At 42.1% G+C, this 20,330-nt stretch overlaps 1 protein-coding gene across 2 annotated transcripts; it reads left to right on the forward strand.

Moving 5' to 3' along the window:
• The first annotated feature begins 1,924 nt into the window (after positions 1-1,924).
• SLC20A1 (solute carrier family 20 member 1) lies at positions 1,925-18,221 on the forward strand. 2 transcript variants are annotated; one of them, XM_039231691.1, is made up of 11 exons: positions 1,925-2,045; positions 2,598-3,211; positions 3,357-3,497; positions 3,684-3,769; positions 8,629-8,725; positions 10,957-11,076; positions 13,229-13,498; positions 13,623-14,181; positions 15,159-15,344; positions 16,107-16,191; positions 17,262-18,221. In XM_039231691.1, exons 2-11 carry the CDS (start codon positions 2,866-2,868, stop codon positions 17,421-17,423), a joined length of 2,052 nt encoding a protein of 683 aa, XP_039087622.1. In that variant the 5' UTR covers positions 1,925-2,045; positions 2,598-2,865; the 3' UTR covers positions 17,424-18,221. The 2 variants fall into 2 exon arrangements, with proteins under 2 accessions (XP_039087622.1, XP_039087621.1); XM_039231690.1 differs by having other exon boundaries at positions 1,931-2,113.
• The last annotated feature ends 2,109 nt before the right edge of the window (positions 18,222-20,330 follow it).

The raw sequence follows: 20,330 nt of genomic DNA on the forward strand, positions 1-20,330 counted from the left end.
CGTGAAGGGCCAAATACCACAGACCAGCAAAAGTATGCCCATGGACAAGTTGAAAACAAAACAACCCCCCCCAAAACAAAAACACATACTGCAAAAAGTCCTAAACAATTCCCTTACAAATGACTGCTTTGAAAAATGTTTTTAAAATTTTATTATTTTTTTTAAATTCAAATATAATTAACATACATTACTCAGTGCTCATCCTAAGTGTGCCCTTAATCCCCTTCACCTATTTCGAATATCCCCTCCTCCAAATTATTGTTTTAAATGGCAGAACACTAAGGACCTTTAACAGATCAGTCCTTCTATTCATTTTTTTTATAACCTTGAAAGGAACTGAAGGTGAAAGGAGGAGTATATTTTAAGGTGCCAGAATTACATCAGAATTGCATTGTAGGGTCATTGCTCCCGGATATGCACTTTTCTTTATCAGATATAACCTTGGGACCTAGAACTTTGTAACTCTGTAACTGTTACTCATAGAACTCCATCGGATGGGTGATTGAGGTAGGTCAGAGGATACTCCTGTGTAGTTCAAGCCTCCATCGGTGTCCCAGACATAGCAATGATTTACAGCACCTTTGTTCCTGCTATTCAGTGTCCTGCTGCTAGAGATGGCAAAAAGGTGGGGAGGGCTCCAGAACATTCTAAGTCTGTTAATTATTTCTGGTGAAATTCTTCAATCTCACTACAACCCTGACAAGAAACCACGACTTGAATCTCCAGACATGATTAGTTTTGATCTCAAGCTGCGTAACAGAATGCCCCCAAATGTGCACAGCAAATCTTATTAATGTCAAAGCTACATTATATACCCTGTAGGAGACCAGAAATCAATTTTCATGTCAAAAGAATAAGAAAGGTTCTGGGATGCAAAGAGAACATCCCCAATTCACTCTTTCCTACATCCTAAAACAGGCATTTTTACATTAAAAGCAAACCGGAAATCAGCGTTCAGTGCCTACTGAGCTTTGGTCTCATTCGGACACGTTAACTCATTTAAATCCTGCCACAAGGTAGATACTGATTGTTAACGTTTTACATTCGTGACGATGCAGTCTGAATGATCTGGAATTTGCTCAAGGTGACACACTGCAGCAAGCAGAAGTCAGGATTTGAATCTGAAGCACTGTCCTTCCTCCCCGCGCCACAGCCACGACGCAGAAAACACAGGTCCACTACAAGGAAATTAATGACCCACAGCCTTCCTGAGGCTCTGCGCTATAAACGGGGAGACAACCTGGTTCTCGTGACTCTTCAGTCTGTTTTCTCCCAAGTGCATGACTGCGGGAGCAAAGCGACCACGTGAGCCTCCCTCCTCCCCCGGCGAGGGGCAGTGCCTGTCTGGCCAAGGGCAAGTCACAGGTGCAACAACGTGCCAGGACTGGATCCAGAGCCAGAGGGCTCCAGCTCCCCCGCAGCGTCACTGGACGGACGGGAGGGAACTGGGCCAGGTGTGGCCTCTGGACGAGGCAGGTCTTAAGTAGGCTTTAAAGAAGGCTGGAGAAGCGGTCACCACTATGAAATAGGGTCCGCAAAGGGGACACTAGGAATGACCTTGGTAGCCACCCCTATAACTCAGCCTGACGACCTTTGGAGACACAGCTAGGGTCTTCTACGGCCTCCTCCAGTAACTAACCCGAGCGGCGAGACACTTCACGGACGCCAGGGCGAGGCTGCAAAGGAGGTCTGCCCTCCCCACGTGGACAAGCTCCCCGCCGGGGGCGTGGCCACAGGCGCGGGTCTGGCCAATGAGCGCGGCCGAAGGGCTCACCCGATTGGGCACGCTGGACCGGCGTGGGCTGCGCCATCCCCGGGGCGGGGCTCCGGAGCCGGGGCGAGGCGCTGCGGGTCACGCGGGTCGCGGCGCCGGCTATAAGTAGCGGCCGGCGGTGTGGGCCGCCAGAGTGATGGCTGCCGGCGCGCGCTGCGTGCTTTCTCTTCTCTACTGCTGACGCACCCGCGGGTGCTTCTCGGGTGGGTCGCCAGCTCTGCCGATCCATCTCCGGAGCCTCCGCCCCAGGCCGTCTGCTCACGGACCACAGGTGCGTGCGTCTGTGTCGCCGCCGCAGCCTGCGCGTTTGGTCTTCCGCTCGGCCCTTGGTTTCCTCTGGTGAGTGGTGGCGCCACCTTGGAAAGGCTTTCTTCACCCCTCCTCCCCCCCCGCCTCGGGACCAGGCGCCGACGCCGTTGGGCTGGAGGCGGTCAGGTGGGCCGGCGCGGGCGGCGGACCAGGATTCTGGCTTCGTTACTGTCTGCCTGCCTCCCTCCCTCCATTCCGCCCGCGGGCCTTTTTGGCGGTCCCCAGGCGGCGCGCGCGGGAACAGCCCTTTTCCGGTTTTCGCGGGGAGGGCGCGCGCGGGCCGGCTGCGGCCGGGGGTGTGGGGGGGGATTGCCCGGCTGGGCGCGCTCTGCCGAGGAGGTCCCTGGCGCCACGTGCCCACCACCTCGCGCGCCCTGCTCGGGACTGCGGCCGGTGGGCTGTGGGCAGGGGACAAGGCCGGAGCCCCCAGCCGCGTGGCCTGCGCCGCACGGGTTCTCCCAAGGGCGCGCTGCTATTGTTATTTTCTCTCTCCCCCCCGCCCCCCCCCCCCCAGGATGAACTTGCGTCCTTTCTCTTCTCCGCCATGGAATTCTCCTTGCTTTTAGCCCTCCAGAGCCAAAGAAACCCAAGACAACAGATGCTCATACGCAGCGTATAGCAGTAACTCCCCAGCTCGGTTTCTGTGCCGTAGTTTACAGTATTTAATTTTATATAATATATATTATTTATTATAGCATTTTTGATACCTCATACTCAGTTTACACATCTTGAAAGCCGCTCAGTAATTCTCTTATAATTCATAAAAACCACTAGTCTAGAGAATGGCATTTACCGGGGCAACGCTGACTACCAGTCCTATTGCTGCTACTGCTGCTTCTGGTCCATTGGTGGACTACCTATGGATGCTGATCCTGGGCTTCATTATTGCATTTGTCTTGGCATTCTCCGTGGGAGCCAATGATGTAGCAAATTCGTTTGGTACAGCTGTGGGCTCAGGTGTAGTGACCCTCAAGCAAGCCTGCATCCTAGCTAGTATTTTTGAAACCGTGGGCTCCGTCCTACTGGGAGCTAAAGTGAGCGAAACAATCAGGAAGGGCTTGATCGACGTGGAGATGTACAACTCTACCCAACAGCTGTTGATGGCCGGCTCTGTCAGTGCTATGTTTGGTAAGTCCTTTTTCCCTATTACCCCTTGGTGGTGGGTGAGCAAACGGGTAGTTCCATTCTTGTGCTCTCCCTTTCAGATTTTCTTCTCAGAAGGCACTGCATTCCTGAGAATTTTGCCGTTTAATAAAACTTGCCTGTGTTTCAGGTTCTGCTGTGTGGCAACTAGTGGCTTCGTTTTTGAAGCTTCCCATTTCTGGAACCCATTGTATTGTTGGTGCAACCATTGGTTTCTCCCTTGTGGCCAAGGGACAGGAAGGTGTCAAGTGGTCTGAACTGATAAAAATTGGTATGTTTAATTTTAAATGGCTTTTTAATTTTTATTCTTGTCATGTGCGACCAGGCATTATGTGAAATATATGGTGTAAAATGGAGGGATGGAAAGTTTTGAAGATAGAATACTAAAATTTAAAGTGTTTTTTGGCTCCTGATTTTCATCATTTGACATTTTTCTTTTTAATGTGTTCTGTTCCAGTGATGTCTTGGTTCATCTCTCCACTGCTTTCTGGTATTATGTCTGGAATTTTATTCTTCCTTGTTCGTGCATTCATCCTCCGTAAGGTAACCTTTCTCTCCCCTCTTTTATGGCCTTTGATGGGTCACACTGAGTGGTATTCAGACTGCTAGCATTCTTGTAGATGTGATTGATGTGGCCTTGGAAAATTAAAAATTGTCTGTGTTTGGCTACACCTCTTGTATTGTTGCTGAGCTCTCTAAAAGAGGCAAGTTTTTGATAACCCAGAACTCATTCGGGAAGGGAAAATTGAATGAATATATGATGTGCCAAGAAATAGGAGAGGCTGGAAATGAAAAATAAGGAAATTTATTCAGGGTGGTTTTGTACAGGTGTTTGTAGATTACTGTTTTCTCTAAATCACCATCGTAGGTAAACCATTTTGACTTATAAGCTTCAATAAGTCATAATGTGTCTTGACATAATGCTTTTTTTTTTTTTTAGCTAACAGTTCAATTGAGTAGTTTGGGTTTCTGTGCAGTTATTTTTGTAGTGCTGATTACCATAACCAGGCTAAAAGCTTCAGTGGGTGGGGACTCTCTCTTTCACAGTGACTTGACTCTAATTTTCCAGACGGGGTAAAAAGAGCCCGTAAAGGTGTTTTTTTGTTTTTTCCTTTGGACAAAAAAAAATAAAAATCCCACCCCAATTCCAATTAGTCCTTTTATTTCCTGTCCATTTGAAAATCCCTTTTGAGGAGCCCAATATAATTTCTTTTATCAAGAAGTCTGATTATGACTCCAGAATAAATGAAGATGACAAAGGATGTTGTCGTTGGACTGAGTTATTTAGAACAAATGCATTTTTCTTAGGAAACAAAGTTGTCCTTTTTCTGAAGTGAATGCTCTTAGCGGCCCATTGTAAGTTTGTAAAATGTTCCTAAACTGTAGAAATCTGAGTGAAGACAGATAGGTAACTTAGTCCCAAGGGGTAAGAATATACTCAGACCCACTTATTTGGTCTAGTTGTAAGCTTCTGTAGGGAACCTTTTGCACCTGTGTGGAAACATTATGGTAAATTGATTCATTAATTGCTCTTTCCTATGGCCTGAGTCTGACAGAATATAGCAACTCAATACTTTGAATACTTGGCAAATTGAAACATTTATAGATTGGTTAGGATTTGAGAGTAAATAGTTCATTGTTACTACTAATGGACTTCCAAGTTTGGTATTTTTTTTAGCAAGCAGGATTGATGAGTACCAACCCACCCAATCCCCAGAACTGCTGTAGTATATGATAACATGATGGTTAGGTTCAAAGCTCACCGGTAGTCACAGATCAGGTTTTTCAGTGTTCTTATTAGAGTCATATAGAGTACTCCATACCAGAGAATGAGGAGAATTAATAGGACCCTCTGTTATGGATTTCTGCTTTATAAAACTTTAAGTCTTTGTTGATTATTTATTGGGAAGCAGATTGTTCTGATTCTGGAGAGGCTTTGTGTGTCTCCAGATAAGATAAAACTTGTCTTCTTTCTTGGATGGGAAATGGTGCTCTGAGGTACAAAGAGGGATTTTTAGGTGCTCAGTATCTCTCATTTCAGAACTACATGGTAGGTATTTTTCTACCCACAGTTGAGAGCTCAAGTTCAATATACTTCGTAAATATACTTTCTTTATGTAGGTATGAGGATGAGAGCATGATCAAGAGTGATTGGAATAGTGTTTAATAAAAACACTGGGTGACTCAGTTGGTTGGGCGTCCGACTTTGGCTCAGGTCATGATCTCATGGTCTGGGAGTTCAAGCCCTTTAAGCCCTGTGTCAGGCTGTGTGCTGACAGCTTGGGAGCCTAGAGCCTGCTTCAGATTCTGTGTCTTCCTCTCTCTCTCTGTCTGTTCCCACTCATGCGCTGTATTTCTCTTCTTCACACAAATAAACATTAAAAACATTAAAAAACAAACCAATACTGATTTTGAGGACCTTCTTTACCAACCTCCAAACTCCCCTGTCCTCCCTGTGACTCATCATACACTTGTGTTCAGTCTGTCGGTGAGTTTTTAGATGATGAATGTGAATAGTTTTGCTTACTGTTAGATTTAAAATCTCAAAACATCCTTATGCTGGTAACCTTTGGGGGTACTGGCTGTTAAAGTCTGAATATTTGACCATTAAGTTGCTTTTTTCAACCTAAGATCTGTTTTGGAAATTAACATTAAAATTGCTTTGTAAAAATTTTCTGTTTTCTGATGTCTGTTCCAAGGGTGTTGGGTAGTCTAGTAGGAAAATCCAGAATGGAGGTGAGTTACTTCTCCTCAAAGGCTAGGCACAATAAAAAAGGAATAGGAGAGAAGGGAAAGTTACTCTATTTAAATGCTAGTCAGAGAAAATGGGTCTTTGAGCCGTCTCCCTTTTGTTAGGAATCACATTAAATCTAGGACATCTTTTCAAACTCAGAGGAGCTGTTTTTTTCAGAGGGTTATCGGAACATCCAGTATGTAAACAATGAACTATTCTGGTTGAAGATGGAGACTCCCCCCTCTTCCCCCCCAATCTCTCACATTACTGGATGATGAGATATTTACATTATTTCCAGATAAAGTTTCAAGTGTGTTGTTAGATGGGTCATACAGTAATAAAAATTTTATGAAATTGTTAGCCTTGGTTATCTCTTGACCAAGAGGAGTCTGGAGGAAATAAAAGGGAGAAGACCGTTCATGTTTTATCTTTTTCGTAGATTTGTGAACTTCGCTTTTTTTTTTAGACGATGAGCTTGTGTTTCATAATAATCCATTAGTATCATTTCATGCCCTGCCTTCCCTCCTACCAGTTAATTACTGGTTACCTCAGGGAACACATAATTGGACTATACAGAAAAATAAGACATAGGCTACTTCCTCTCAACTCTAATTAGTTTGATTTGATACCATATTACCAAATAATATTTGAAAATCTGTTAAGAGAAGTCCCTACATAATGTTTATACATACATCCCTAATGGGTTTTGCTTTGGGGAGGATCTTACGAATTTATTATGACTTTATTGACTGCCCTTGGAGTGTGTCTGACACTGTTGAGTTATTCCGAGATGCTTAACAGTTCCAGGTATAGAATAGTTCCTAGGTATAGGCTATCACTTTTATTTTGGCCATTTCTCTGTGGCACTTATTTATATTTAATGTATGGATAGGGAAGCTAAAGTTCACTTTTTTAAAAAAGTATTTATTTTGAGAGAGTGGGAGAGAAGGGCAGAAAGAGCGAGAGATGGAATCCCAAGCAGTTCCCAACAGAGCCCAAATTGTGGCTTGATCTCAGTGCTGGTGGGGTCACAACCTAACCTGAGCCATATCAAAAGTCCTGATGTTTCACCAGCTGAACCACCCAGGTATCTCATGGGAAGCTAAAATTCGATATGTTTTTCAATGAGGGCCCATCTCCACTGATTCTGAACGGCATCTTTCCTTTCTGTTCTGTTTTCATCTTTAGCCGCTGTCTCCCTCTTCCCAAGTGTTGATTATCCTAGTCAAGAAGCTTTAGGGGTGCCTGGGTGGCTTAGTTGGTTGAGCGTCCGACTTTCGCTTGGGTCATGGTCTTGTGGTTCGTGGGTTCAGGCCCCGCGTCAGGCTCTGTACTGACTGCCAGCTCAGAGCCTGGAGCCTGTTTCAGTCTGTGACTCCCTCTCTCTGTGACCCTCCCCTGTTCACGCTGTCTCTCTCTCTCTCCTGGAGATAAATAAAACATTAAAAAAATTAAAAAAAAAAAAAACAACTTTAGAAGCACTTTGGATCTTTCTTTTCTTTCCCAAGATTTTCTTTTGAATTGCTATCCAGAGAGCATTAAACCTCTGGAATAACATCTTCAAAGTTTAGCATTCCCATATATTCAAGTTGGTTTTCTCTTTAAGTGGTTAAGCTGGGTGTTTTCCTGTAGAATTAATACAGATTTGTTCTAAGTGGAACTCTTTTATTTCCAGTCACACTGGCCTCTTTGCAATTAATTCCTTCAACATTTTGAGTTTTTGCCTCAGCGTTTTTACATTTGTTGATATCTCTGTCTGGAATATTCTCTGCCTCCCCTCACCCCTTCTGTACCCTTACTTAACGTACAAGGCTTGTTGACTTAACAGGTTTGTGTCTTTGTTCCACTGATAATTCCCAGTGTGCCGCCTTCCATCACTGCCTCTTCCTTACCCCTCTTTATTTTCTTCGTAGCATTTATTGGTACTTTACATTATTCTATATTAGAATGTAAATGTTAGTTCTCTGAGGGCAGGAACTTTCTCATTCTCTCCCATATTTTAGAGCCCAGAATGGTGTTTGTTTGGTACAGTCTGTTGAATGAAGAGGTGACTTAGTGTACAATTGATTTTTATCTTAGCTCTTCGGTAAATCATTAATAATGGTGTATTTGTTGATGCCTAGATAAAATGATTGTTGGCAGGTAATTCTACATGTTTCGGTTTTAAGAAATCTTTGCAGGGATGGTGAGAAATGTCCTAACATCTCATAGTCTGGTTTGTTTTTCATAGTCTATTTCTTGATATCCTTTACAAATGTATAGTACATCTCAGGTGTGTGCTCAGATTTACATCTGGACAATCAGGTACCTTAGAACACTGGGTGTTGAAACTGATTATTTGAGACATTACCAGTCACTGGTATAGGTAACTTTGTTAGAAATATCACCCCCCAGCCCCCGAAAAAACAAACACAAATTTAAGTTCAGGTAGATGTAAAAAATGAGCTCAGCTTTGGTAAGGAGACTTTAAGGAGCAAGGCCAACTGGGCTTTTCCTACTACTATAGAGACCATTAACTGGCCTTGTGTAATTCCTGAACCTGTCCTTTTACAAGGTTCTATGGAAATAAGTTAAACACCCCCTCCATTTTTTTTTTAAATTTAAATTTAAGTTAGTTAATATATAACTTTATAACACCTCTTAAGATATTGATCTTAATCTTTTATAGACAGATCCCGTTCCTAATGGTTTGAGAGCTTTGCCAGTTTTCTATGCCTGCACAGTTGGAATAAACCTCTTTTCCATCATGTATACTGGAGCACCTTGTAAGTATATATCAAAATATTTAAATGTGAATTTAAAGTTGTTTATAAGACTTGCATTAAATGCCCAATTTACCCCTTTTTGCTTTACAGGGCTGAAATCTCCTAGAAGGTGGCTGGCCTGCGCCCATTTCAGAAGGCTGCAGGCTAGTGTATGCTGAGTTAACCTAGATAGTTTTTCAACCAAAGAGACCTGCTCAGATTCTAAATCACTACAGACCTTTACTCTTTATAGTCTTCACAGGATCCACCGATAATATGATCTTCTCCCTCCCTTTCTCCTATCTGTGCTAAAAAATAACTGGAATTGATACTGACCTCAACTACTGAAGAGTAATTAGTTATATTTGGTCTTCAATAAGCAGTCATTTAGGACTGGTTTGCTGGATATTCTCCTTTTTCTTTCCCAAATGGAGCTACTTTTGTTTTTAAGCACTAAATTTACTTCCCTGAATCTGCTTGAATGAGAAGAGTTGGGATCTTTAACACCTGATCTAAGTGCACTTGGAAGAAGAAATTCATGCAGCTAAGAGGAAAAATAATTTGTGAGGATAAAAATTGAAATGATTACTTTTATTTTCGGACTAAGGCAAAGCATGGATAAAACTATGATCCATGTTTAATTTAGCAACTGAAAAAGATTACTAACTTGTAACTTGTCAGGACAGTACATGCTTTTATCAGTTCAGGTTTGCTGTCTAGGTTCTTTTGACATGATGGTCAGGTCAGTGGCTTTTGATCTTTTGACTGTGATCCGCTGGAAAAAATCCGCTGTATGTTGCTGCCCAAGACATATATGCATGTAGAAACTGAGAGAGAAAGAGAAAGAAAACCAGAATAGAACTTTGAAGCTACTTACCTTTACTATGTGCTATTTTCTCATTTTTTCAAATAATTCTCTTAGCTTCTTTTTAATGCTCACTGGAGCCCACTAAATTGGTTTCTGAGTAATGGATTGTAACTTGGTTCTTAAACTTCACTGAAGTAATAAGTCACTGGCCAAAAAAGTATTTTTAAACTTGTCTTTATTCTTGGAATAATTCGGAAAGAAAATGAACAACTTTATGAGATTATTGATCTTACTTAGGGGATACCAGACTCCTCACCAAATGGTACAGGCAAAGAAAAGCGTGCATGCTACATTTCCAATTATGTTTTAAATTGAGTTCTTCATGCTAAACTAAAAAAGTCTCCTGTGATGCTCTGAGCACTGATGTTTTATCTGGTAGCAGCAAAGCTCATAGTTCAGTGAAATTAGAAACAAACTTAATCATTTTTGAAAAAGGAACGTGGGATATTTTTATTCTGTTCTTTGTGGATCATTGATAAGAAAAATTTCCCCTTCTCTCATTTCCCATTTTTGGCTTGGAACATAGATTTAAACTGAGACAGATATTGATTAAGCTTCATGTATATTTTAGTTTGTGTGACTAACTACAGGGTTAGAATTGATAGGAATTAAAATGGAAAGATAGTCGCTGTAGAACTTTAGTTTTGAAGGGACCACATTTATATCTGATTTTTAAATATTAATCATTTGGGGGCAGGGCAATAGATTTTCCATTTTATAAGTAATTTGTTAGTAATCAGAATAAAGCAAAAGAACTGCAGGTAGCCAAGCTATTTTTGGATGAACTACAGACAATTATAACATCTTATAGGCTTAAATAGAATTCTGTAGTGCTTTGCTTCTGTCCTTAGTATAGCCTAGTGGCTTGAAGCCTGTTGGCATTTAAGTGATAAGCACACATTCGATAACTTCCACAGAGAATTCCATCAGTATGACAAATGTGACTCTTGGCCCCTTTTTTTAAACATTAAAATCTGTACGTGCAAACAAAATGTGTGACAGCTACCACCTGGAGGCTAGGGTGTGCAATGCTTCCGTTTTTTTCATTGCTAGTTGCAGATCCTCAGAGTATAGTAGTCCTTGTCTTCTAAGCAAGGAAAGGGAAAAAAATCTAGTTTTTGAAGGAGCTTGGGAGACTTGAATCTAGCAGGCTCAAGTGGAGAGTGGGCCAGAGGTGGAGGTGTGGGTTTCAGTTGACCATTGGATGTTTCTCCTGAATTTGTGTAGTCAGTACAATAAACCATGAGGACCTAAGGCTGGCAGCAGTTATAAAGGGTGATGGGCTGGCTTGGGGGGAACCCCAGAGTCCCCCAAGGAGGGTGTACACGTTGTTGTAGGGGGCTGTTGCCCTGGGGTTTTCAAGATGCACCATTTTATCTCCTAGTGCTGGGCTTTGACAAACTTCCTCTGTGGGGCACCATCCTCATCTCGGTGGGATGTGCAGTTTTCTGTGCCCTTATCGTCTGGTTCTTTGTATGTCCCAGGATGAAGAGAAAAATTGAACGTAAGTAACAAATTGTAGCAGATTGTTTTAACTAGCAATGTGCTTGTTAACTTCTTGTGTATAAAAACTCACTATTTGGGTAGATTGGCAAAGCTAGACGTTTAAATGAGATTTCAGGATATGAGTGTATTCTTCCAAACTAGATTTTTTAATTTTTTGTTTTGAGAGAGAGCGTGTGCACGCACACACACTAGTAGGGGAAGGGGAGAGAGAGGGAGTGAGAATCCCAAGCAGGCTCCACTGCCAGCGTGGAGTCTGACATTGGGCTTTATGCACATGATCTCACAGATGCGAGATCACGACCTTAGCAGATCTGAGTGGAAGTTGGATGCTTAATCCGCTTAGCCACCCAGGTGCGCCTGTCCAAACTATGCTTCTGTTGATTTGAAATGACTGGAGACCTAGTCATAAGAAATTTTTGACATATGCTGGGGGCAAACTTGGCATTAAAAAATTATTTTTAATGTTTTATTTATGTTTGAGAGAGAGACAGAGCGCAAATGGGGGAGGGGTGAAGAGGGAGACAGATCTGGAGCAGGCTCCAGGCTCTGAACTATCAGCACAGAGACCAACGTGGGGCTTGAACTCAACAAACCGAGATCATGACCTGAGCCGAAGTCGGGTGCTCAGCCGAGCCACTCAAGCACCCTGCAAACTGAGCATTTAATGTATTTAATTTACTGTAGTTAGACATCTGTTGCTTGTGGCAGAAATATACAGAGATGTATCTTACATTATTAATTGGGAGGTGTGAAGAGGTCTTATTGTAAAATAAAAAGTAGGTACAAAATATTTTCAAGGAGAAACATTTATCTGAACTTTGTGTATAATTTCAGATTTAGACCTGCAAAGCTAAGTCATGTATTTATATCTGATTTTAGATTTGGTTAATTCTCAAAATTATAGCACAGATTCTAGAAGTAGACATTTTCCAGTGTTAATGTGAAGGAATCATTTAGATCATTACTATCACACAGTAGTAGAGAATAATTAAATACAATAAATTTTGGTTAGCATCAGTTTTAAATTTAAATCTTGTATTCATTTCCTTAGTGGATAAGAGCTCTTAAAGTAATCTTTTCTGCCCTTTATATCTGCAAATGCTTGGTTAGTGATTTCAAGTTTATTGTTCGGAAGTGGATGGATGCAGACTGCAGAGGCCTTAGGAAGAGTGCTGCGTCATGCAGCTGCACGGAGACGCCTCTGAGAGGTTCTGGCATGTGCTAGTCTGGTTGTGCCGAGCGCACAGTGGGAACGAGGCTTGCACGACTTTCTGACCTCGTTTTTCCCCCAGTCTGGGAGAAGATGAGACAAGTCTTGCTAATGTTTTACGTCCTAGTCTGTAGCCTGGTTGTGATGTCTGAATGAACATGTAAACATACTGGGTGGGCATTGGTAGGATGGGCAGAAGCGAAGCTGCCTCGTCATGGCATTTAGAGCCATAAGGTAGAGCCATAAGGCACATCTCTTTCACAGAGGTGGGAATTTAAGTTGTCATCTTTAGTTGCTTTCATTGAGCTCTGTTGCTCTATTTGAACTCCTGGACTGAAATTTGGGGGCATTTCTTTTTTAAAAAGAACATGAACTAGATGCAGTCTAAATTTTCAGTCTGTCAGCTGGAGCTAAGAATGGTTTTTACCCTTGTAAAACAAAAACCTTTGTCTTGTAAAGGACGAGAATACACAACAGAGCCCGCAAAGCCTAAAAAAATATTTTACTGTCTGGTCCTTTACTGAAAAAGCTTGTGACGCCTAAAGCATTACTGATTTCTTCACAAAGGAAAGATAGGAGATCTGACAAATGAAGTAGATAGGAATATTATCCAGAAATTTCACTGAAATATATTTTTGATTTTTTTTTTTTTTAAATGTATTTCTGAGAGAGACAGAGAGCATGAGCAGGGGAGAGTCAGAGAGGGAGGGAGACACAGAATTCAAAGCAGGCTCCAGGCTCTGAGCTAGCTGTCAGCAGAGCCAAGGCAGGGCTCGAACCTGTGATCTATGAGATCATGACCTGAGCCAAAGTCAGACGCTTAACTGACTGAGCCACCCAGGTGCCCCTGAGATACATTTTTGAGATGAGGGGAAAGGGGAAATGTAGAACAAGTTAGTTTGGTCGAAACCAAACAAAAAAATACCCTTTTTTTCCCTAGGAGAAATAAAGTCTAGTCCTTCTGAAAGTCCCTTAATGGAAAAAAAGAATAGCCTGAAAGAAGACCACGAAGAAACAAAGTTGTCTCTCAGTGATATTGAAGCCAGGAATCCCGTTTCTGAGGTAGGATCTGCCACTGTGCCTCTCCGGGCTGTGGTGGAGGAGAGAACAGTCTCATTCAAACTTGGAGACTTGGAGGAAGCTCCCGAGCGAGAGAGGCTTCCCAGCGTGGACCTGAAAGAGGAAACCAGCATCGACAGCGCCATGAATGGTGAGTGGGGTTTCTTCAGTGGGGAAAATAAGAGTTTTACTTTGTTCTCTATACTGGTGAGGAGGCTCACTGTTTGCAGCTGATGCTCTTTGTATTTAATGTGACTGTTTTTGGTCTTGGCCAGGGGCAGTGCAGCTGCCTAATGGGAACCTCGTTCAGTTCAATCAAGCCGTCAGTAACCAGATAAACTCCAGTGGCCACTATCAGTATCACACCGTGCATAAAGATTCTGGCTTATACAAAGAGCTGCTCCATAAATTACATCTTGCCAAGGTGGGAGACTGCATGGGAGACTCTGGCGACAAACCCTTGAGGCGCAATAATAGCTATACTTCCTACACCATGGCAATTTGTGGCATGCCTCTGGATTCGTTCCGTGCCAAAGAAGGTGAACAGAAAGGGGAAGAAATGGAGAAGCTGACATGGCCTAATGCAGAGAGCAAGAAGCGAATTCGAATGGATAGTTACACCAGTTACTGCAATGCTGTGTCTGATATTCACTCGGCATCCGAGATGGACATGAGTGTCAAGGCAGAGATGGGTCTGGGTGACAGAAAAGGAAGTAGCAGCTCTTTAGAAGAATGGTGTGACCAGGATAAACCAGAGGTGTCTCTGCTCTTCCAGTTCCTGCAGATCCTCACAGCCTGCTTTGGGTCATTTGCTCATGGTGGAAATGATGTCAGGTCAGTTGACTCGGAATCTCAGCTTCGCTCTTGCTTTTTTTTCTTTCCTCTTTCTTTTGCAAGCACATGCAGGGGAAGGCCAGGGAGAGGGAGAATCCCAAGCAGGCTTCTTGGCGGTCAGGGCGCAGAGCCTGACGCAGAACTCAAACTCAGGAACTGTGAAATCATGACCTGAGCCAAAATCAAGAGTCAGACACTTAGGGGCTCCTGGGTGGCTCAGTTGAGTGTCTGCCTTCAGCAGTCATGATCTTGTGGTCTGTGGGTGTGAGCCCTGCGTCAGGCTCCGTGCTGACAGCTCAGAGCCTGGAGCCTGCTTCAGATTCTGTGTCTCCCTCTCTCCTTGCCCCGCCCCCACTCTCTGTCTCAAAAGTAAATAAAAACATTTAAAATTTTTTGATTAAAAAAAAAAGAGCTGGACACTTAACTAAGCCACCCAAGCACTCCTACCACTCTTTCTATTTTTATATCACCTTATCCATTTTATAAGGCTCTGCTTGTGATTGTGCTGCTCATACCATCCCATTGGACACTAAATCTAGAAAGGATGAAGTGAGGAGTTATTGACTTAATAAAACAGGCAGTAAAGTTTTTTTCTTTAGAGAGATTACAAAGAATGGTGTTGTCTGCTTAGATAGGATCCAGTTCTTTGATAGTAAATTCTCTGAACGTAAGATGAAAAACTTAATCACTGCCCCTAGGGAATGAGTTTGTAGGTTGTTTGCCTGAGTTCTGTGGTTTGTAAACTGGCCATGGGAATCTGAGTTGTTTTAGGTTTCCTGTTGGAAGATAGGCCACCAAATGCATGGGATTCTTCTCTGAAGAGCAGCTTTTACTTTCTTCTGTGTGTTCTGTTTATTTCATTTCAGATGAGCTTAACAGCTTTGCTTTGAATAATCTAGTAGGTCATTTAGCAAATCGGGTCTTTCCGAATTCTTCTAGTTCTGCCTGAAAAATCATCTTTATCTTCTTTTTTTCAGCAATGCCATTGGTCCTCTAGTTGCTTTGTATCTGGTTTATGACACGGGAGATGTTTCTTCAAAAGTGGCAACACCGATATGGCTTCTGCTCTATGGTGGAGTTGGTATTTGTATTGGTCTGTGGGTTTGGGGAAGGAGAGTTATCCAGACCATGGGGAAAGATCTGACACCGATCACACCTTCTAGGTAAGTTGGTAAAGCAGGTCTTAGAAAGGCTAATGCTCATTTTCTTAAGGTGCGTAGTACCAGGTAGTGTTACCACACAACTCTTCAGCTAAAGTAACTCAAGCTTGTATAAGTTCCTGATAACTCTCAGTGTGTGAACTTTTAGATTTTACGTATTGTCTGGCCCTTAAACATAATTTTGGTCAAATATTCATCTCCAGTGGCTTCTTAGTATAACTTTTCTGAGAAGGGTGTGTGTGGAGTGAATAGCTGTGTATACTTATCCTTCATTTGTCTTGGGAGCTGAGACTGAGGTTTATTAAATTATTCAAAATAAAAGTGCAAACTGTAATAATGGGCTACCAGAAAACCTTACACCTCAAAACGTTAGAGAAGAGGGAAGAGAGCCTCATGTATTTATCTATTGAAAAAAAATTTTTTTAAATATTTATTTTTGAGTGTGAGTGGGGGAGGAACAGAGAGAGGGGAACAGAAGATCCAAAGCAGGCTTGCTCTGTGCTGGCACAGCAAGCCTGATGCAGGGCTTGAACTTACAAACTGAGATCATGACCTGAGCTGATGGCAAACAGAACCAACTGAGCCACCTGGGCACCCCGAGAGCCTGATTTAGAGTATATTTCAGGAGCTGTAGCAAATTAAAGATTGTTATTGAAGGTTTTGTCATAGAGTAGAGCACAGTAAGATTGTGTTAACTTTGAGGTAATGTTAGCTTATTAAAAAATCAATTTTTATTCTTGACAAGTAATCTTCTTATATTTACAGTGGCTTCAGTATTGAACTGGCATCTGCCCTCACTGTGGTAATTGCGTCAAATATTGGTCTTCCCATCAGTACAACACATTGTAAAGTAAGTAAAGTAAACATATTGGGTCTATTGAATGGCTCTAGTAATACGGAGAGGGTTTTTGTTAAGTGTGAAACTGTGGTTTAGAAAGTTTTATATAGTTGGGAGTCTTGAAGAGTTCACAAGTTTAGGACAAGTGACTGTAAGAATGTAAAGGCTTACGTGTTATAATTTTTTGGGTCTAGTACTCTTACGTAAGCAAATGATGTATGTTTTCCCCAGATGATGTAAAAGCCCTTTTGGTATTACTTAGCAAGTCCGTGAGGCTTGTTGAAGGGTTGAAGGGCAGTATATTTATAGAAAGACGATATCCAGAGCCTCTCCGAATTGAAGTATGGAGAAACTTGTTGAATTCTAACTTTGTTTGATGGCCATGCATTAACTGTGGGAAGAGGACGAAACTGCTTCTTTAAGGCAGTTTAAGTTCGTTGATCTTAAAAAGGTAGAGTTTATCAGTCATCCAGGATATCTCCAGGTGACTGGCTATGAGGTCATATCTGCCTCCCTCTGAAATGATATTTGGAAAACCTAAAACTTATTAAAGTAGTTCTATATACATACGTGTGTGTGTGTATGTATATATATACACACATTTTTTTTTTTTTAATTTAAGTTTATTTACTTTGTGGTGGGGGGTGGGGGAACAGAATCCAAAGCGGGTTCTGTGCTGCCAGTGCAGAGCCCAGCAAGGGACTCAGACTCAAAGACTGCAAGATCATGACCTGAGGCCAAGATTGAGTTGGACGCTTAACCAACTGAGCCACCCAGGAACCCAAAGTAGTTCAATATTATTAAATAGCAGTTCCTTATTAAAGTAGTTGATTAAATTCCAGTAGCTCAGAAGAGAAAAAGGAAGTGTTTTCCAATTTTACCCCAATTAGCACAGACCTAACAATTAGATTTTTATATTGTCTTTGTCTTTCTGTTAGTAATCTTATTACAACTGGTCTTTCATGGGATCGGACTCATCCAGCAGTCTGGGGCTCCTTCCCTACATAAATAAGATCATGTGTTTATTACCAAAATGCCTTTGACCTTTACTAACCAGTTTCCTTGATCCCTTTCTCTGCTAGGTGGGTTCTGTTGTATCTGTTGGCTGGCTCCGATCCAAAAAGGCTGTTGATTGGCGACTCTTCCGCAACATTTTTATGGCTTGGTTTGTTACAGTCCCCATTTCTGGCGTTATCAGTGCTGCTATTATGGCAGTCTTCAAATATGTCATCCTCAGCGTGTGAAGCTGTTTGAGATTAAACTTCCTGTCAATGTTTGGGGCCACCTTACACATTCCTGCTCCTTTGAAGAATGATCACAGTATTACAGAAGACTGACAAGAGTCTTTTTTAGTTTGGGAGCTGTGGGAGGGAAGTGTTACTTGTGCTATAATTGCTTTTGTGCTAAATATGACTTGTCTCAAAATTAGCTATGTAAAATAGCCAGGTTTCCACTGGTTCCTATTAAGGTCCCTTTTCCTTCTGGGCTGTGAATTCCTGTACATAATTCTCTACTTTTTGTATCAGCCTTCAATTCCATTATGTTTTAACGTCTCTGAAGATAACTTGTGATTTTTTTTTTTTTTTTTTTTTAAACCATTCAGAGCCATTTGACCAGTGTGCTCTGCTTTGGTAGTTTCACCAGCTTCTGCCCTAACATGCACAGGGACTTAACAACAGAAACATAACTGAAGCTTCCCTTGTAGTCTCTTAGAGAAATAGAGCCATTTGTACTCTGCCCTCCTGTCCGGTAGTGGCAGGTTCCTTGGCATATGTGGGAACTTCTTATAGGGATGAGGTTCTTTGGACACAGTGAAGATTTAAGTAGTAACTTCTTTGCAAGCAATTCATTGACTATTATTGCTAAAAAGAAGTAGGAAGAAAAAGCCTTCTGGCAGTCTTGGTTATTTCTTTAAGATTTCTGGCATTGTGGGATGGATGAATGAAGTGGAATATGAACTTTGGGCAAGTTAGATGGGACAGCCTTCCATGTTCATCTGTCTACCTCTTAACTGAATAAAAAAGCCTACACTTTTTAGAAAATTTTGTTCTCATGGTTTTTGTTCATATTTGAAGCATCTGGGCTCCAAATCAGTTAACCCTATGCCATTCTTAGGAGAGTGTGAATGTCTTAAATGAGAACTACTGACCAACTTAAACTTCCCCACTCCTTCCTGTTAAGTTTCTTGTGATCCCAGAATATACATGACATAACTCCATAGGCATTGTTATAACTATTTGACATTTTAACTTTTTTCTCCGTTTTTTAAAAAGGTTATTTATTTGTTTTGAGGAGGGGGAGGCATTTGCTAGTGCATGTTGGGGAGAGGGGGAAAGAGAATCTTAAGCAGGCTCTGGGCTGTCAGTGCAGAGCCAGACACAAGGCTCAAACTCCTCAACTGTGACATGACCTGAGCTGAAATCAAGAATATGTTGCTTAACCTACTGAACCACCCAGGTACCCCCATTTTTCCTTTTAATAGCACAGCCTAGACACTTCTACATTAGTATGTATAAATCTACTCATTGTTTGACAGCCACAAAGTTTTCCTGTTTGGAAAGACTATTTTACCAAATTCTTATTTAGATGATTCCTAGCTTTGCTATTATGAAGGATGCTACGACAGATGGGGTTTATGGAGCTCAGCTTATTTAAAAATTCTCTCTGTTCTGAGTTTTGACCCATTATCTCTTTTACCCTTGATCAGAAAACTTAACGAAAAGTACGTTGCTTTGCAAACTACGTAGATGGCTCTTGCCCTGAGAGTTAAGTTTTAGGAGGATGCTTTTGAGAAGCTACCCTGTACCAGATGAAGTTACACCTGCTTGACCTACGCCTGAGACAGATTAGATCACTGGTTGGATACATGCCATAGAATGGCTTAGTCTGTGTTCACCATTTAAGGTCGGGAACTGTGTTCAGCTTTTTATGCACCTTTAATCCTCAAGATTTCTTTGAACAGGTCTTATCATTCTTTTACAGATGGTAGAATCTGCCTGGGGAACCATATCTTTTCCCAGTATTACGTGTTAGAGAATGGACATCAGTTTAGCCTTTGGGGCTGCCTGAAAGTAGCCTTGTAACTTTTTGAGGGAGGAGGGAAGAAGGTATGTATGTTAAAGGGGAATCTAGCATTAATCTCTGAACTGAAGGTTTTGGAGGAAACCCTCCTGCATTTTGGTATTGGCTTCCTTTCCTGGTGCTATATGACCTCACACAAGCCCAGATCCTATCTTCCCTGTGATAAAATGGAGAATAGTAACCCTTCTCAATGTTTCCCCCTTGGCTTAGGAGAAAACAGTGGAGAAAATACTTGAATCAAGGATGTGCTTCTCTAGGAAGAGCAGCCAGGTCTGGGGAAGAGGAACCCTAAGAGCTAGGAAGAGACCAGAGGGAGTTTGTATTTCCATGTAGAGTAATGTCTGATATGGGCCAGGGATACATGGTTGGGAGAACCTTGTCCTGTTTCTTGAGAATAGATATTGGCTTTTTTTTTTTCAAGAGAGCAAGTGGGGAAGAAGTGGGGGTTGGGGGGCAGAATCTCAAGCAGGCTGCATGCCCATGACCTGAGTTGAAGAGTCAGAATGTCCAGTTGACTGAGCCATCCCGTCACTTGATGTTGCCTTTTTTTTTTTTTTTTTTTTTTTTTTAAGTTTATTTATTGAGAGGGAGTGGTAGGAGCAAAGAGAAAGGGAGAGAGAATCCCAAGCAGGCTCCTCACAGTCAGCATAGTGTGGAGCTTGAACTCATGAACAGCAAGATCATGACCTGAGCCAAAACCAAGAGTTGGATGCTTAACCTGACTGGCCACTTAGGTATGTTGCCTTTTTTTTTTTTTTTTAATGTTCATTTACTTTTGAGAGGGAGACAGGATCCCAAGTGGGCTCTGCAATGACAGCAGAGAGCCCGATGCGGGGCTCAAGCTCAACCTTGAAATCATGACATGAGCTGAAGTCAGATGCTTAACCGACTGAACCACCCAGCTGCCCCATTGCCTTTTTTAAACAAAAAATGTTTAGGGGCGCCTGGCTGGCTCAGTAATTCTTGATCTCTGTGTTGTAAGTTCAAGCCCCACACTGTGTATATAGATTACTGAAAAAGTAAAATCTTACAAGTTTTTAAAATCAGGGCTGTATGTGTGCATAGTAAGG

This window comes from Hyaena hyaena, unplaced genomic scaffold (assembly GCF_003009895.1).
Source record: "Hyaena hyaena isolate Hyena2069 unplaced genomic scaffold, ASM300989v1 scaffold_57, whole genome shotgun sequence".
NCBI classification, from domain to species: Eukaryota; Metazoa; Chordata; class Mammalia; order Carnivora; family Hyaenidae; genus Hyaena; species Hyaena hyaena.